The sequence below is a fragment of the Micromys minutus genome (assembly GCF_963924665.1).
Source record: "Micromys minutus genome assembly, chromosome: 9".
Classification (NCBI taxonomy): Eukaryota; Metazoa; Chordata; class Mammalia; order Rodentia; family Muridae; genus Micromys; species Micromys minutus.
The window spans coordinates 43,765,812-43,785,870 of NC_137978.1; the positions used below are offsets into that span (position 1 = coordinate 43,765,812).

Consider the following 20,059-nt stretch of genomic DNA (forward strand, 5'->3'; position numbering starts at 1 on the left):
TATAATTTTAGAAATTTTACAAATTTTACACTATTTTAATTATAGGAAAGCCATCATAAATGCTGTTTCCTTCCAACTCTCAATGTCACCTCATTCCTACATAGGTATTGTTATTGTTATGATATGTGCCATACATGCCTTGTTCTAAGAAAAGCCAGCCTAGAATGTTTCAGAGCCAGGCATGGTGAGTATACCTGTTATTACCAGCACTGGGATGTGAGGGTACCCTCAGCCTCATGAGTGCAAGGTTAGTGTGAGCTACACAAAGCCCTGTCTTAAAAAAACAAAATGATTAAATGAGAAAATCAATCTCTCCTTCTAGAAGTGTTTAGACTAGAATCTGTATTTCACTGCTTCATCAGACCTGTACCTCCAACAGACAGAAAGAGACAAGAAACAGACAGAGACAGAGAGAAGAGAGAAAGAATGTGTGTGTGTGACCTGTAGTCACGTTTTGGGTGTGGGTTATCTGGCTCCAAAATGTATTTAGTACACATTATATTACATTGCCCCTCTTCTTTTCTGAGGTTTGTGCCTGTATTGGGTATCGAGTCTAGAGCTTACAACAGAGCTTCATTTCTATCCCTACACCATCTGAGAACTGCTTATGTTGTCTTGTTTTGCTTTGCTTGTTCTTTCTTTCATTGACCGAGAGAATCTTGTTATGTATCCTACAATTTGCTATGTACCCCCCAAATAGTTTAGAATCTATAGCAATTATCCGGCCTCTACTTCCAGAGTACTGGGATTAACTAACTGCTGTGACTCTGATGAAGCCAGTAAGAAATAGTAGTAGGTGAGGTTGGGAACAAGGCAAAGGGCACAGCCGTTCTTAGAGGACTGAGGATGGGAAGCTGGTTGGAAGCCAATGGGACTGAGGAAAGAAAGAAAAAAAAAAAAAAAAAAAAAGGACCCAATTTGTGCTTTGAACCCTTGAGCAATGACAGATCCAGAAGACTTGAAACAATCCAGGTAAAGTGATGAGATATGCTCAACTCTGAGGTAGGCTCTATGAGTCCCCAAGGCCCTAATACGGAATGTCAAAGAAAGAGACCAGTGTGGTCTCAAATTTACAGAGATCTGCCTGCCTTTGCTCCCCAAGTGCTGGAATTAAAGTGTGTGCCACCATGCCTATCCTAAGGTTGTTGAGTCACTGAGTTGAACTTAAAACTGTACTGGATCAAGAACATAGAATTTTTAAAATTTAACTAATTAATCAACTAATTAACTGATGAATTAATTATGCACACATGCGTGTGGTGCAGGTGCTCATGTGCCACAGATCATGTGTAGAAATCAGAAGAGAACTAGCAGCAGTTCATTCTCTCCTTCTATCTGGGTTCTGGGGGTGAATACAAGTTGATGACCTTGGCATTAACTGGCTTTTCCCACTAAGTCACCTTGCTAGCTCCAATCCCCAGGTTTCAGTTCAGTTTTAGGTGTGGTGGCACATGCCTGTAACCCTGCCACCCAGGAAGCAGAAGATCATGATTTTGAAGATAGCCTGGCAACATAAGGAGACCCTATCTCAAAACAGACAAACGCATACTCTACATTTCTTACTTTTTATTTTTTTGAGACAGTCTCACTATGCAATCCTGGCCAGCCTGGAACTTGCTATGGAAACCAGACGGCCTTGAACTCACAGAGATCCACTGATCTTTGCCTCCCAAGTGCTGTGATTAAAAGTGTGTGCTATCCTGCCCAGCCTAGTACCCTGGATATTGAAGCTGTGTATGACAGTGCATGACTATAGAATATCTAAGACTTAGAAGGCCGAGGTTGGCCTATATAGCACAGCCTTATAACATTGAAGAAAGAAGGGGAAGAAAACAGGAGGAGGAAGGGGCGACGGTAACATGATATTGGGGCCAGCAAGATGGCTCAGGAGAAAAGCATTTTTGAAAAAAACAAAAAACAAAACAAAAACTGACAACCTGAATTCAACTCCTCAAACCCATGTAAAAGTGAAGAACTGACCCCACTAAGTTAGTCTCTGGTCTCCACATGTGTACCATAGCACATGAGCACTTCCACCCATGCACGATGCACACATACAATAATAAATAAAAAACCTGAGTTTTGGAACCAGAAAATTTATAGATCACTTACCGTGTGGTGAGATCTGAGGGATGCTGCCAGTCTGGGTTCTGCATATGAACTTGATCCATCAGAGCATCTAGCTCTCCCAAGGTACCTGTGACAGAGGAATGAGTGCTTAGTAAGCAGCTGAGTGTACTTTGTTTGCCTGACTCACAGCAAAGCACATGCTTCAGGAGGAAAGGAGTAGACATTTGACCTGACGATACCTGCTATGGTGATCACAGTCCACCAGCAAAGAGGCTATAGGCCAGAAGTAAACAATGCTTTTGGATGATGTTGGGAAACAAAATGGCAGGAATCATTCATTTAAAGCTTATCCTATAAGGTATGAGAAACTTCACAGGGACCTAGGAATATGACAGGGAGCAAGACGTTGTGTCTATCCCTGTCTTCACTTAAGCTAATTAATGATATACAAGTGGCTACTCAGACTGGGGTGTGGGATCTAGGGAAGGCTAGTCAGGGATCTGAATGATGCATAGAAATCAGCAAAGTAAGCAGGTTGTAGAATGCTTGTTTAAGAAAAGTAGTTGATACAAAGGCTCAAAGACAAAGGACAGCAAAACACATAGAAAGGAAAGAGTTTAGAAGAGATGGAGACAGGCCCTCTTTACTAATAAGTTAAACTGTTAAAAAAAATCTTTGAGAAACTGACAATGTACCAGACATTTCGTGTTACTGTAATTTTTTACCATGTGAGTGCTAGGAACCAAACCTAGATCCTTTGTAAAATATTCAAGTCCTACTTGTGACAGAGCAAAGGTTCCTCCATCTTGTCTCAGCTACAACCATCTTTGGCTTAACCTGAAACTGACTCCCCCTCACTTTCTATACCCCACCCTACTCCTGCTCTATGAAAAGTCCCACAGCTAAATTCCCAACCCTGTTCTAGAAATGCCCCAACCAACAGCAAATTTTGTCTATTAAACTGCTTGTTTGCTTTACTTCCTTCTGCAGGATGCTCTGTGAGAAGTGTTTCTCTCCGGACAGTCTCCATCTGGTCTAATATAGACTTTCAATTCAGATTTTAGTTGTGCTGAGGCTCTACCCTGCAACACCAGTAGCCTCTGAACCATCTTTCCAGCCCTGAAGTGCTAGTAATCTTAACACTTGGGAGGCTAAGAGAATATGAGAACAAGTTAGATCCCATCTCCATGGCTTATAGGACTCTGATTTGGCAATAAATATGCAGCTTCTGCATCAACAAATCGCAGCTATAAGCGTAGGTTAGCCAGGACTTAGCTCCAGAGGTTGCTAATAAATTTTTATAGATTGTCTCAGGATAGAACTTTTGGTCTTTCATTATTTGGGAATAATTCAGAGTTGTTTTAATTTTAACTCTTGTTTTTCCAGTCATCTTCCAAAGATTAAAAATGTCCTACAGGCTACACAACAAGATCTGCAAACCTTTAAGTTGACAAATCAGAAAGGGGGAAATGCAGTCCACTGGAAATGGTGACCATGAAGCCAGCACAGCTCTTTGGCACAGTTCCAGAAGGCTTAGCCGAATGTTGTCACTGCTGTCATTCTCTCTCTCACCTTTAGGTTTTGTTCTCTGCATTCTTGGAAACTTTATGCATTTTAATTTTTTAATGTCCTTTCCTGAGAAAATGATTTATGTCTTTCCCCAAGAAAACCGTCTGAGTCTTTTTAGCGAAGTCCTAAACTTACTATTCCTTCTGCTTTTAGAGAAATAACTTTATCTGGTCCTATTTGGAAGCCTTATGTCCTGAAGATTGTGATAAGCATAAAGATATTAGACATTCTTTATGAGGCCATGACTCCAGGATCTCCTTAGTGTATCTGCCTGTAAGCAAACTCAAACAGTATAACTGGAACAGGGTAAACTTAGAGACAGTTGACAACCTCTGAGTGGCCAGGAGAACTGGCAACAGATCAAAGGACTCCCTGTAACAGTAGAGTTTAGAGCTCTCTGAAAATGTAGTTTAAAGATAGGGAGTTGTACGGAATATGCTCCTAGAGGAGTAGAACACAGTAATAAAGGCAAACTGATTTACAAAAACCTAATACTAAAGATGATGAAAGTATTTAGTAAAAGGAGTTACATCAGGATTTGCCATCCATAAAAAGACTGGCTCAGATATTTTCTATTTGTCTGGAGCGCTTTGAAATCACAATTGCTGCCAGCCTAAAAACAGGCTGTCATATATTAAACATGTTTGCTTTGGCAGAAATATTCTTTAAAATGGAGTTATGGGTCTGATAACAAAAATGAAATCTGTTCTATCTGTACTTGTTGACTGTAACTGAACTTATAACCCTGGACATGCAATGAAAAATCAAACACATGTTCAGAGACAAAATAATATGATCTGTACTTCTTGGGAAACCAAGCCTGTCTTTGTTTTATGAAATCTGTATAAATAAAGAAGCAGCCTGGTTGCTAGTCACTCAGAATTGCAAGGTTCCCTGACTACTGTGTCTGACTTACTCATGGACTCCTTATCTCCTCTAGAAGACTTGTCAACTGCTGAGGCTGGCCCCCAGCAGCCATGGGTTCAAGGGTACACTAGGCTACAGAGGCAATACCTCAGAAATAAACCCCCCCCCAAAAAAAAAACCCATAAGAAAGAAAACCAGTAACAACAACAAAACCCTGAAACCTGCGGCTGGAGAGATTGCTTACTACTTACTGCTCTTGCAGAGACCCTGGGTTCAGTCCTCAGTACCCACATGGCTAACAACTGTTTGTAACTCCAGTTCCAGAAGATCCAACATCCTCTTATGGTTTCCACAGTAGTAGGCATGCATAAGATACACTGATATATACAGCCAAGATACCCATGTAAATAAAATAAAAATAAATCTTAAAAAAAAAGAAAGAAAGAAAACCTGAAACTCGGGCTTATATTACATGAAAACAAATAAAAATTATACCCAAGCTAGGAAACAGTTTACCTAAACCAGTGGTTCCCAAATTTTAATATGTATTCTGATTAGATGGAGATTACAAAATACATTGCTGATGGCTCACACACACCGAGGTTCCCAATTGTGCAGCTCTGGGATTTCACATTCTTTTTTTTTTTAATTTATTTATTTTTATGTGAGTCCACTGTTGCTTTCTTCAGTTAAGCACACTAGAAGAGGGCATCAAATCCCATTACCAATGCTCTTAACCACTGAGCCATCTCTCCAGCCCGGATTTCATGCAGGTCTAAGACCTCTCTTTTCCATATCACTCTAAAAAACACTAGGATAAGAAAACCTAGGTAGCCTTAAATTCAGAACTCAGAGATCCACCTGCCTCTCACCTCCCCAGTGCTGGGATTAAAGATGTATGACACCACTCCACTCCACTTTAAAAAAAAAAAACTTTAGTACGTTGTTTTTTGGCAAGAAAAAGAACATGAAGTTAGGTGAGTAGGAAGTTTAAATTAAACGTATATGATCACAATATAATGTATGAAAAAAAACCCAAAATTCTTTATATACACATATGCTTACAAAATAGCTTCTGCATGTTTAACCATTTCCTAACAAAGTAATGAGCACAAACTAAAACTAAGGTAAATCCTGCTTAGTTCTGAGACAGCAAAGAGATTATCTTCCTAGGTTTTATTCCTATAACCAGTTATATAAATCTAATAGAAAACTCAACTTTAAAAGGGTTTTGGGGGTATTCGCCATCTTTCTGAAAAGTTGAACATTACTAATTACATCCAATCATAACTTTAAAAAGGAAAATCAAGGGCTGGAGAGATGGCTCAGTGGTTAAGAGCATTGACTACTCTTCCAAAGGTCCTGAGTTCAATTCCCAGCAACCACATGGTGGTTCACAACCATTTGTAATGGGATCTGATGCCCTCTTCTGATGTGTCTGAAGACAGCACAGTGTACTTATATATAATAAATAAATAAAATCTTAAAAAAAAAAAGAAAATCAATGAGACATTACATACTGAGCCAGGGTCACTGCTTTTGTTGTCACATGCCTCGCTACATACTACTACTATGTAACCCCAGCTGACCTGGAATTCCATACCTAGACCAGACTGGCCTCATATTCACAAAGGTCTGTTTTTCTTTCCCTCTACAGAGTGCTGGGATCAAATGTGTGTGCTACCACACTATACCTGAATTAGATTGGATTAGTTTTCTTAAAAGATACTCTATTGAATCGAGCTGAGTAACCGAGGTAGAATATGAGATGCTAGTAGCCATGGGTCCTACAGGTCAACCTATCCCATTTATCATGGTTTGCTCCTTGAACATGGCAGGCTGGTGTTCTCTGGCACCTTGGCAGCACTGGGAGAAGGATGATGCAGAACATTTTGGGGACATTTATGATCATCAGAATAGGCATACAATACTAATCAAGACAAAGACTGCCTACTACACCTATTTCCTGTGACATCCCAACACTTGTACTGTAAGAGAATCAAGTTTTTACAGAATGGGCTGGCAAGATGGCTCAACAGGTCAAGGCAGTTGCCAACATCCCTGCTAACCTAAGATTGGTCTTCAGAAAACAAGACAGAACTCACTCTACCAAGTTGTCCTCTTATTCTCCCCTCCAAATGTAAAAACATATTTTCTTTATATGTCAATTTTACCTAAGTCAGGATTGTTGAACACAACTGTTACAAAACAAAAAACCTCAGGTAAAGTTGTTATAACCACTAGTAATCCCAGTGCTGAGGAGGGGGAGGCAGGCAGATTACTAGAGTTCACTGGCCTAGCTTAATTTACAAGTTTTAGGCTAATGAGAAACCTTAAACCAAAAAACTAAGGTGGATGCCTCCAAAAGAATGAAACCTAAGGTTGTCCTCTGAGACATACAGACACAAACACAGACACACCGTGAGACACTTGTCTTATTAATAAGGCAGTAGCTATTACTAATAATTGTTTGTCTGAGACAGTATTTCACTATGTAGCATGAAACACATTCCACAGACCAGGCTGGCCTTGAACTCTGACTGTTTCTGCCTTCTAATACAGGGATTATATATATATATATATATATATATATATATATATATAAGTTCTTTATCCTTTTCGTTTATTGAGGTAGGGTCTCACTGTAGGCCAGGCTTAGGACTATCTCAACCCTCCTCCCCCAAGTACCAGAACTACAGGCATAAACCACTATACCTGATCTACCTTCTGAGGACCAGAAAAAAAAAATCATTTTGTTTCGAAGATATACTTTTTGAGGTTCTTTGATTACTCTGTTGTAGGGAGTAGGGAGCAAGAAGTCCTCAGTGAAAGCATATTGGTGACTTGGTCACAGCCATGTTAAGAGCCAAGGCCTCAGAACCATAAATGGGCATGTCTTCCTGGGGTGAGGCTCAGAGGGATGGCAAAGCCTTCTTCTTGTCCAAGTGCCAATGTTGACAGGCTGTGCAAAAAATGTCCACTGCAGCTCCTCTCCCACTGATATTTATGGCCTGAAGATTACTTCCCTACTGAGATCTCTCTTCCTGACTCAGTTGTACCCAATAACCTGGCCTCCTCCTTATTCACTGTATATAATAAACATGCTGAGCTTCCAAGGCACTATTGATTCTCAGTGGGGACCCCAGTCCACCTGATGTTGGCGTTTTGTGTGCCTTGGATGTGTTTGTCATTTCTTCAAGTCCAGCCTATTTAGGTCAATCCCTGGAGCTGTGCAGAGAATTTCATCAATGTATCCTCTCTGCAGGTGATCCCTTTGTTTGTCTGGCCTTTGCATAAGAGCCATTAAATGCATGCACACAGCACTTGAGAGGCTGAGGAGATTGAGGCCAGCCTGGTATACAGATTGGGTTTCAGGACAACCAGGACTACACAATGAAACCCACCTTGAAAAAGGAGAGGAGACAGAGGAAGAGAGGGAGAGGGAGTGAGAGAGAATCTAGTGCCAAAACCTCTTCTACTCAAAGAGTCATGGAGATTTGGACTACTAGTCTTGGGCTTGTCTCCTATTTCAGTGTGATATTGGGCACATGTATGTACATAGCACGTATACACATAGATACAATAAATAAATATAATTTAAAAATTTAGAAGAAAATATATTGCCAAGGCAGGTGTGGTGGTGGCACATACCTGCACAATCCCAGTACTTGGGAGGCAGAGCTCTGTAAGTTTCAGTGTCATCAGTCTTCATAGTGAGTTTTAGGACAGACAGGGCTACGTAAGACTCAAGAATCTAAACCATGTCCCCTATCATTTTTTTTGTAAGATACTACAATGCAAAGCTGGGAAGCTACTTGAGGAAGGTAATATAGAAGAATCACTTGAACTCAGATGTTTTAGGCTTGCCTGGGCAATATTACATAAACTATTTAAAAAAAAATCAAGGTCTAGAATTGTTAATTTGTCTAAGTTCACAAACAGTGACAGACACAGAGCTTCAACAATGTAATTATTATCAGAGTTGAGTCTCCTTGAAAGCAAGAGTCCTATTATAGTATGTCTTACATCTCTAGGCTATAACTTATATAGCATTGGGTAAAGAGGATGCAACAATGTTCCTGTTAATGCAACAAGAAATGTTATTTCTTTCTGTTCTTTTGTAGGTTTGTTTTGTTTTTTCCCTAAGACAGTTCCTCTGTATAGCCTGACTGTCCAGAAATTCATTCTGTGCAGCAGGCTGGCCTCAAATTCAGAGATCCACCTCCCTCTGCTTGCTACTATCTCCCAGGTACTGGGATTAAAGGTGTGTGCCACCATACTCAGCAAAATGCTAATTCTTAGAGGTCGTGGCACATGCCTTTAATCCCAATACTCAGGAGATGGATATCTGTATTAGAGATGCAGATTGGCCAGACTGGTCTACAGAGAAGTTCTAGGACAGCCAGAACTATGCAGAGAAACCCTGTCTTGTAAAAACCAAATAAATGAAACAAATAGAAAGATAGAACAAACTTGTTTCTAACAGTAATCTTTATTAAGATTTACTAATTTGGAGATGATGGTGGCTAACATTCACCAAGCATACATGCACTAGGTTCTGTTTTATATACATCATTGAAATTCTAACAATTGCTAAAAATAATTTATCTCATTCATGAGAAAACTGAAGTTTGGAGAAGATATTCAACCACCATCTAGTATCTTGATTGGTAAGCCAGATTCAAACTCAGGTGAGGCTAATAACCCAAAACCTTATTTTAGTTCTTAGCTCCAACCTCTTCTTCCTCCAAATTTAGAGATTTCTGACAAGAACTGGAACATTTAAATGTTCTCTTCTCTTCATAGTCTCTAACAGATGGGTTTTCTTGGACCAACAACCAGTATCATGATTTTATTTTTAGGTTGTGGCTAAAAGGTAGTAAAGATTGTCCTTTGTTCTGTGGCTAAATGAAATTCATCTAACAAAATTTGTAGGGGGAAAAAAACTCTTACGCTTCAGTAATTCAATCACCAATATAAACCTTAACTTACAAGTATGAAGCTGGTGTTGGGGAAAATTTCACTTAATAAGTGACCTTAATAATTTGAAAAGTGGCACAGCAAAGATGACTCAAGTTAAGAGACTGGCTGTTCTTGCATCGGACCTGGGTTTCACTCTCAGCACCTACAGCAACTCAGTAGTCATTTGTAACTTCAGTGCTCTTCCAATTCTGACAAGTTTTAGAGTTCACCTTATTTTGTACAGTATAAAACCAAAGACTAGAACCTATCATCTGGCTAATAACTAGAACATACTCTAGCACTAACAGGTCATTAACTGAATCAATCTGACACTGTCCTTGGGAATGTGAGGTTCAGTATTGACAGAGTACAGGAATAAATAACTATAATACACAGATGGATGGGGCTCTAGAAGAGAACAATCAATTCAGATAGTTAATAGAAGAAAGAATGGCCTATTTTTAGGGTGTCTTTGAAGGCAAGAAGCCTGGCTCCATAGTTGATTCTTTTTTCATTATGAAACCTACTTATATGATTAAGAATCTCCTCCCAAACCTAAGAAATTCTTTTGTATGAAGCCAAAAGATAATGCTGGGTGACTTTCCTTTTCTTGAGTCAAAATCTCTCACTGCATCTGGAGCTCTCCAGTTTGCCAAACTGGCCAGTGAGCCTCTGGGATCTTCCTGTCTCTGTCTTAGTGCTAATGCCTGTTTGTACAAACATGCACAAACCATAAGTAATAAAGATGTAATTAATGTAAATAATTACAAGATGACTTTTCTAATTTAATTGACCGATTATTAAGTGGAAAAAAATCACAAGAAAATTAGAAAGTATTTTTAGGGACTGCATTTATGACTTGATGATATATAGTCAACTAAGTACATGGGAGACCCTGGGTTCAATCCTCAGTACAGATACACGCGCATGAGTGCACACACACACACACTGGTGGGGGGGAGACTGATTTTAACTTTTTAATTAAATGAAAAAGAATCACGGTGGCACACACCTTTAATCCCAGCATGTGGGTGGCAGAGACAGGTGGATCTCTAGAAGTTTAATGCCAGCCTAATCTGCATAGGGAGTTCCAGGCTAGCCAAGGTTATATAGTTGAGACCCTGTCTCAAACAAAACAAAACAAAAAATCTTCACAAAAATAAGCTCAGCAGTTAGCCCTGGCTATTCTTCCAGAGAATCCAGGTTTGATTCCTAGCACACACATGACAATCACAATTGTCTGTAACTCTAGTCCTAGTGGATCCTACACCCTCATACAGACTTACATGCAGGCAAAACACCAATGCGCATGGATAAAATAAATAAATTTTAAAAAGATTTTACCTAAGTAGTACTTTAAAAATGAACCTAAAGCATAGAAGAAAGAAAAGAGGCACTTGTCACCAAGCCTGATGACCCCCAAGTTCAATCCTGGAACTTACATCCAGCAAGTTGTCTTCTGAACACATATATGCTGCAGCATGTGCATGCAAATGTACTATTCACACATACATACACATACACAAACCAGCTTTTTAGAAGTATGAAAATAAAACCTTATCAGTAAGTTTGCTAAATTCCTAGATATATTGTTCAAAAAAGCAAAACAAGAAAAACAAAGCTCCTCTCACAGATCACCCACATTAGGTCTGAAATGGTGTAACTCTACATACCCTGGGGCAATTAGAATAATATAGAGATTAAAAATAGTTTTACTTTAATAGCCCAGGCTACCCTAGAACTTGCTATGTAGACAAGGCTGGTCTTGAACTCAGAGTGGTGTCAGCCCTTGCCTCCCGAGAGCTTGGATTAAAAGAGTAGGCCAATACTGCCCAGCTAAAAATCCTTTTAAAAACTGATAGGATGGCTCAGCAAATAAAGGCATTTGATATTTAAGTCTGATAACTTAAACAGCCCTGGAACCCACAGAAAGGTGCAAGAGAACAGACTCTACAAAGTTGTCCTCTGACCTCCATAAAGCATGCCATGTCAAACAATCCACCTACCATCTGCCTGCCCGCCCCCCTCCCTCATACATACAATTTTAACACGCTTTAAAAAATTAGCAAACTGAGTAAAGGTGACTTAAGAAAGTTTATGCAAGTTGGCTAAATAGAAAAGAGGCTAGCATGGCATGTGTAAGCCCTCCAATGCAGCTTCTAGAATCACAAATCTCAATCAATCAATCAATCAACATAAAATAATATAATGTAGAATAAAAGAAAAATACTATTAGGGCATTTGTAAATGCAATATATAAGTATAGAAAATGCATTTAACAAAATTTGTTACTTATTCATGATAAAAATGATCACATAATCAAAAGGGAATTTTTCTCACCTGATAAAAGCATCTACAATAAACCTTACATTACCTTTAATGTGCTTAGGACCACAGGCAGTACAGTAAGGCAAGAAAAATAAAAGGTTTATAAACAGAAATGAAATCAACTGTCTTTATTTACAGATATCAGAACACTACAAATTCTAAAATATCTACAAAAAAGTTCATAAAACTAACATGAAAATTCAACATAATTTATAGAATACAATCATACAGTCAAAATATAAAAATCATTATTTCTATATTCTGGCAATAACCATTTAAATATTTAAAAAGTAAAATATCATTTAATACAGCATAAAAAAGCATTAAATACTTATGAATGAACTTAAAAAAATGTGTACAAGACCTATAATAATAAAAGCCAAAACACTGCTGAAAGAATTTTAAAAAAACATTAATAAATGAAAAAGCTATCACAGCTGTTCATAGATGAAAGCAAAGGAGGATCAGCAGTTCAGGTTGTTCCCAAATACATGATGAATTCAAGGCCAGCCTGGGTTATGGAGAGCCTGTCTCAAAAAAAACCAAACCAACCAAACAAAAACCCTACAACAACTACAATAAAGTAATATCTGTAAAAGAGAGCTCCAGGACATACAGGGTTACATAGAAAAATCCTGTCTTGAAACACACACACACACACACACACACACACACACACACCACAACTATCTGTAAATAAATAAATCAGTCCAACATATATTAGACAAAGATACTAGAGAATTTGCGTAAAACCAGGAATAAAAGATAAGTTAATACTAAAAAATCAACTATATTAGCAGAAATAACTACTATGTGATCATTTCAGCAGACACATTTAAAATAATATCCATTTCCAATCAAACATTTGACAATCTCATTTCCAATGAAACTTCCATTGAACTATAACCATATTATATTAATATTATATTATATTAAACCAAACTATATTAATTTGAAGGACCATCTTCAAATTAATAAGGTATACTCAAACTTATAGAAAACACTATTAAAACTGGTAAAAGATTCAACATTTTCCCCTAATACTAAAAACAAAGATTTCATTACTTGTATTAAATGCTGCATTTAAATGCAATGTGGTAAGAAAAGCAAATTTTAAAAAAGTAAAAGCATATTTGCTGACAACAAGTTATCTGTATAGACCTGATAATAGCCCAGGCATAGTGGCATAGGCCTTTAATCCCAGCACTCCAGAGGTATAGATCTTTGTAAACCTATTTTACATAGTTCCAGAACATAATTAAGATTGTGTCTCAAAACAAAACAAAACAAAACAAAAAAGCAAAAAACACCTGATGAAAGGTAGGGAAGAGGACCTGAGTTTGAATCTCCAGCAGCCACACTAGGATCATGTGTGGTAACCCACACTTCTAGTCCTAGCAACTAGGAGACATTGGCAGGCAGATCTGAGTTCAAGGCCAGCCTAGTCTATATACAACAGCAATCCAGGACAGCCAGCGCTACAGAGAACCAAAAAATAAAACAAAGTGCGTGTGGCCACACATGCCTATAACTCCAGAGCTAGAGGAAGGGACTGATACATGTAGGATCTTGAGAGATTATTTAGTCAGCCTAACCTAACCCAGGAGCTTGAAGTTTGATGAAGAGACCCAGTTCTCAAGGAAGTATGGCAGTGTATGAAGAGTATCATATTAGCAGTCTTCCTCTGGCCTCGGCACAGGTATGCACATATGCACACAAAGAAAGGAGAGGGAAAAAAAGGAAGAAAGATTCTTTCATTATTACTATTTTTGAGACACGGTCTTTCTACATAGCTCTGGTCCCAATTTTCAGAGATCCACCTACCACTGTCCCCCATGTGCTCGGATTAAAGGATTAAAAGCGCATGCTACCACATCCAGCTCCTTGATGGAATCTATTTAAAAACCTAGCAAGCAAGTTTTGTTAAGCATATATGAATCAACTGAATTTTTATATACTATCACAGGACAAGTACGTGTGTGTGTGTGTGTGTGTGTGTGTGTGTGTGTGTGTGTGTGTGTGTGTAGGAGGTGCTTTTCTTTTTTTGAGATGGGGTCTTATGTAATTCAGGCTGGTCTCAAACCCCTTATCTTCCTACCCGAGCCTCCTGAATGCGGAGATTACACTTGTGTGCTACCATACATAGCGAGACACTCAAATTCTAAAACATTATCTATGACAAAAGCATTACCATAAGAAATACTAAGGGATACCAAAGGTGCAAGAGTACATCAAAAGCTATAAAACAGCTATGCATAGAGGTTCAAGCCTGTGAGACTAGCGCTGAGAATGCTAAAGCAGGAGAATAAGCAGTTTAAGGCCAGTCTGGGCTACAGAACAGCCTGAAGACACTGGACGTTAAAAGATACTGCTGAGAGAAATTAAAGATTTGAACAATTAAGGATCAAAATATGCAAGATACTCATTCTTGCTAAGTTTTGCCCAATTTCTATAAAATCAATGCAATCTTAATAAAACTCCAAGCAGGTTCTTTAAATAAATTGATTGACTGATTCTAAAACTTATCTATTGGAGGCAATTTCCAATACCCCCATAGCAACTCACAAACACCCTGTAACTCCAGGTTCAAGGCATACAATGCTCTCATCTGACTCTGAGGATACATGTACACAGTCATGCAATCAGGCAAAATACCCCTATACATAACAAAACAAAAAAATAAATAAAATATATGCATCAACACAAAGAAAATATATAATAGCTGAAATAACTGCAAAATAAAATTAACGAAACATATCAGATTTTTTTCCCTGTAGGTTTGGATTAATTGATTTTTAACAAAGATACAAAGGTAACTTAGTCAAAAATGAGTTGCCCTCCTAATGGACAATAAAGAAACAACTAAAATTCAGGCCAACAAAATGGCTCAGGGATAAGGTGCTGCCCACCAAGCTGATGAGTTGAGGTCATTCTTTGCACTTCTGTGACCCATGTGGGGAAAGCAGAGAACTGACTTTGCAAGTTGCTCTCTGCTTCTACACTCACGCTGCGGCATGCAACTACTCACACAATCAAATATCATTTGTAAAAATTTAAAAAAAAACAAAGAAAGAAACAATAAAAACCATTTTGACTAATTTTCTGTACTGTGCACAAAATAATTTCAGACTGGGTGATAGATCTAACTCTCATGGCTAAGGCTGTAAAAGACAAGCCAGTAATTCTGACTTTGAGTTAGACAAAGATTTCTTAGCACATCAAAATATATAATTTATAAAAGAATCAATGACAAAAAATAGATTAAAAGGTATAAAGATTCTTCAAAACATATGAAAATAAAACTACCACTTGATCTACTTTAGATATATATCACAAAGAATTGAGCTAAACATGGTAGCTCATGTTTGTAATCTAAGCTTTCAGGAGGCTAAGGTTAGAAGAATAACCACAAATTTCAAGTTGGCTGGGGCTCTGCAATGAGTTTCAAGCCAGCTTGACTTACAAAGTGAGACCCCATCTTAAAACAGAGACTACAAAAACAAACCACAAACTCTCCAAAGTTTATAGACCTGCGTTCACAGCAGCATTATTTACAACAAACAGGCCATCTAATTGTACAATATGCAACAGAAGACATTACAAAGAGTACCTGTCACATACCATAAAATGAATGAGTCTTGAACACATTAAGTGGAACAAGTCACTCCTAAGAAAACAAAGTTTGTATGTTTTCATCAATATGAAGTATCTAAAGTAGTCAAATTCATAACTGAAAACAGAATGATACTAACCAGGGACTAGGGTATGCAGAGAAGAGAGCTACTTATTGACAGGTACAGAGTTTCAAATATGGAGTATGAAAAAAGGCACCTAACAGCCCTTCTAGCTCTGCTCAGAATGCTTAATCTGAATCTAATCCTGCCTCTAGTTTACAGAAATATAGGGAATGTAAATCAAACTAAATGGCACTAAAGAAGTGATCAGACAAAATTCAGAATGAGAAAAGAGGCTGAGATGATAACTAAAGATAGGAACCTTCATCAGATTTTGCCTCAAGTTACCTAGGAATATTGGGGACAATTTAAGAAAGTAGAATGTGGACTAGACACGAGATGATCTTAAGTAATATGTAGCTGGCTGTGGTTTTATACACCTTTAACCCAGTGCAGAAGTAGATGGATCTCACAGCTTTGTCTACAGTTTCAGGACAGCCAGGGCTATACACAGAGAAACCCTACCTAGAAAAAACAAACAAACAGTAATAGTTAAACTAGGCAGCAATGGTGGTGCATGCCTGCCTTTAATCCCAGTACTCAGGAGGCAGAAGAAGTAGATCTGTGAGTTCCAGGACTGCTAGGGCTACAGAGAGAAACCCTGTCTCAAAAAAAAAAAAAAAAAAAAACAAAGATTATTAATTAAAATATTAAATTTACCTATCAATATAAATGACAATAAAAATTTAGCATTTTGATCAGGACGACTGGTAACATATAACAAGAGTTTTTAAAATGATACTCTGCCTAGTAATTCCACTTCTAGGCATTCATCCTATAGAAAAAAAACATTTACTGACCAGAATTTTCACTACAACATACTAATGAAAACAGATACAACCTAATTATCCAAGATGGACTACTTCATAATTACTACATAATTTATTTTGGTATTTTGAGACAGGTTCTCATATAACACAGATTGCCCTCAAACAATATTTATTTTAAATTTATACTTATGTATTTAAGGGAGAGGGGTGGCACAGAAGTCTAGCTCTCTTTTTTTACCTTGGGATTCTGCAGATCAAACTCAAGTCATCAGTTTGCCTGAAAGGAGCCTTTCTCACTGAGCTACTTCACTAATCACAACTTTAGTTGAGGTTGGTCTCAGGTTTTTAATATTCCTTTCTTTTTTTTTTTTTTTAAGGTTTATTTGTTGTATGTATGTGAGTACATTGTCGCTGTCTTCAGACACACCAGAAGAGGGCATCAGATCTCATTACAGATGGTTGTGAGCCACCATGTGGTTGCTGGGAATTGAACTCAGGACCTCTGAAAGAGCAGTAAGTGCTCTTAACTACTGAGCCATCTCTCCAGCCCCCCTCTAATATTTCTAAGTACTGAGATTATAAGTGTATTACAGGAGAAGCTAAAAAAAAAAAAAATTTGGAGATAGGATCTCTTATCTTTTAGTCTAGACTCCTGAATACTGGGATTACAGGTATGTGCCACTACCCACTCTCAACTATGTTTTTTATTTGTTTACTCATTTTGACCCCTTCAAGGACTGAGTGACCTTTTCACAGTGGTCACCTAGGTCCATTGGAAAATATAGATATGTGGAGGTCAGAAGCTCCTTCAGTTCTTTCTTCAATTTTGAGTTGGTTCTAGGGATTTAACTCAACCAGGCTAATGCAGCAAGTACTCTTACTCCCTGAGCTATCTAGCTGGTCCTTGGCTAAAAATCTTAATGCATTGCTAGGTCGTGGTAGTGCACATCTTTAATCCCAACACATTAGGGAGGCAGAGAAAGGCAGATCTGAGTTTAAGGCCAGCTAAGTCTACAGAGTGAGTTCCAGAATAGCCAGGGCTACACAGGGAAACCATGGGGAGAGAGGGGGTTGAAGCAATTTACAAACTAGCATAGTCTCTTTATAGGCTCTACTTTATAGGATAGACTGTATCAAAATGTTAATTTTGATACTTCTAGGTGGTAGAATGGATTAAAAAATTGAGAGGATTGCTGTGAGTTCAAGGCTAGTCTAGGAAGTACTATAAAACCTCATCTCAAAAAGAAGCAAATAAGGGGCTGGAGAGATTAATTAAGAGTTAGCAGTTAAGAGCACTGGCTGTATGTAATTCTAGAGGACCTAAGTTCAAAACACAGCACTAACATGGCAGCTCACTCACTGTCTGTAACTCCAGAAACTGACACCCTCACACAGACACATAAAAATAATTTTAAAAAAGAAACAAATAGGCAAACAAACAAGAAAAAGATGAACACTACATACTTCCCTCATCTGCAATATGAAATACAAAAATCTCAAAACTTGAATAGCTGGTTATGGTGGTTTGAATGAGAATAACCCCATAGTTTGAATGTTTCTGCTTCTCCCCATCCCTCCCCATCTCTGTCTCTGCTGTCTGTGGATAAGGATGTAAAGCTCTCAGCTATTGCTCCAGTGCCATGCTTATCTGCTTCACAACATGATGATCATGGACTAACCCTGTGAAACTATAAGCAACCCCTTCTTAAATGTTTTCTCTTATAAAAGTTTCCGCTCTTGCCTCTCTAGGCCTCTTGAAACCTTGCTCTCCCACTCCTACTCCTCCCCCCCCCCCCCCCCCGTCTCTCTCCACGTGCTCATGGCCGGCCTCTACTCCTCTCTCTCTTTCTCTCTCTCTGCCTCTACTACCCTCTTAACTCTACCATGACCTGAATAAACTCTAGTCTGTACTAAAAAATAAAAAAGATTAAAAATTAAAAAGTTTCCTTAGTCATGGTGTCTCTTCACAGCAATAGAAAGTCACTAAGATATTTGGGGTGTAGCTCAGTTGGGAGAGCTTGTGAGCACAGAGGAAGCACTGGACTCTACCTCTAGCACTTATAAACTTGGCATGATATATAGCCATAGTTCCAGCACTCAGAGGGTCAAGGCAGGTAGTTAAGAATTTCCTTCATCCTCTCACTTTTGAGGAAAAGGTGGGAATAGCTCTATGAGTTCAAGGCTAGCGTGTTCTACATACCAAATTCCAGACCAGCGAGAAATAGCTGTTTTTAGACTCTTGTCTAAAAAAAAAATAAAATAAAAAATTCAGGATCTGCCTCAGCTGCATAGTGGTAAAAAGGTATCCTCATATAAATGAAACCCTATCTCAAAGAATTTTCAAAAACTTAAGATTGTGCATATGTACATTGTGACTACTGTACAGGGAAAGTGACAAAAAAGCTTAGTACTGGCCTAGGAAGATGGTTCACTGGGTAAAGTGCCTGCTGCACAAGCACAAAGACCTGAATGTGAATGGCTAACACCGCTGTAAAACTGGACAGAACAGTAAATGTAAGTCCAGCAGTAGTGAGAAAGCAATAAATGGATCCTAAGGGTTTGCTGGCTAGCCAGTCAGTCTAGCTAAAATGGCAGTCAGTCCCATGTTAAGTGTGAAAGCCTGAAAAAGTGCCGACATTGGATTATTAATTCCAAACACACACACACACACACACACATATACACACACACACACACACACACACACACACACACAAACACACACACACACGGGGTGGGGGTAGAAAGAGAAAAATATATATACAAACTTCAAATCCCTGAAACCTACATAAAAATGAAAGGAAAAGAACTAACTCTACAAAGCTTTCAGACACATGCCAGACACATGCATGCCATGGTATATACATCCACACAGTAGTCATAAATGTAATTTAAAAGCAATAACAATACACAATACTAGATAACTTAAAGACAAAAATGTCAAAGAAATCTTTAAAATAACTAGACATGAAAATATTAACAGACATCAAAAGAATTTCCTATAAGTCAATTTTAAAAGTTCTCATTATACTGTTTCCAATGTAAGCAAAAGTAAAACACAAACAAAGCCACATACTTCTATGTGTTCATCGCTCAGCTTAATTTATCAACATTTTTGTCAAAGCTGTTTCATTTTATTTTACAAGGTTTTTGTTTTATGTTATTTGTTGAGGCTTAAAACATATCACACTATTTTACCTAAAATATTATAATGAGCTAGGCATGGTGGCACACACCTTTAATCCCAGTACTTGGGAGACAGAAGCAGGTGGAGTTCTAAGATTGAGGGCAGCCTGGCTACACAGCTTTCCAGAACAGCTAGGACCACAAAGACCCTGTCTCTAAAAAACTTAAGAAAAGTACTTCACTATGAAAAGACTGAACTTTAAGATTTTTTTGTTTTGTTTTACTTGATGTGTATGAGTGTTACCTGAACCTATGTCTGTGTACTAAATGCAAGTCTAGTTCAAGCAGTTGCCAGAAGATGATCAGATTTCCTGGAATGAAGTTTCCGCTCTTTTTTTTTGTTTTGCTTTTCCACAAATTACAGTTTGTAAATAGTCATGTGGGCTCTGGGAAACCTGGCCTTAATAAAAGCAGTAAGTGTTCTTAACCACTAAGCCATCACTCCAGTCCAAAACTTTCTTGTCAATACTGGTATTCGATAAATTCTATTACCTAAAATTGTATTAGCTTGAGCTAAATACTCCTCTATATACTATATGTATATTTGAATATATAATTATGTTTCATACAAAC

At 38.1% G+C, this 20,059-nt stretch overlaps 1 protein-coding gene across 1 annotated transcript in view; it reads right to left on the reverse strand.

The window, feature by feature from the left end:
• S100PBP (S100P binding protein) overlaps positions 1–20,059 on the reverse strand; it is a 36,960-nt gene that overhangs the window by 3,524 nt on the left and 13,377 nt on the right. Inside the window, exon 6 of the mRNA XM_080920821.1 lies at positions 2,113–2,197. Coding sequence (XP_080776947.1) covers positions 2,113–2,197 — 85 coding nt within the window. The remainder of the gene's footprint in view (positions 1–2,112; positions 2,198–20,059) is intronic.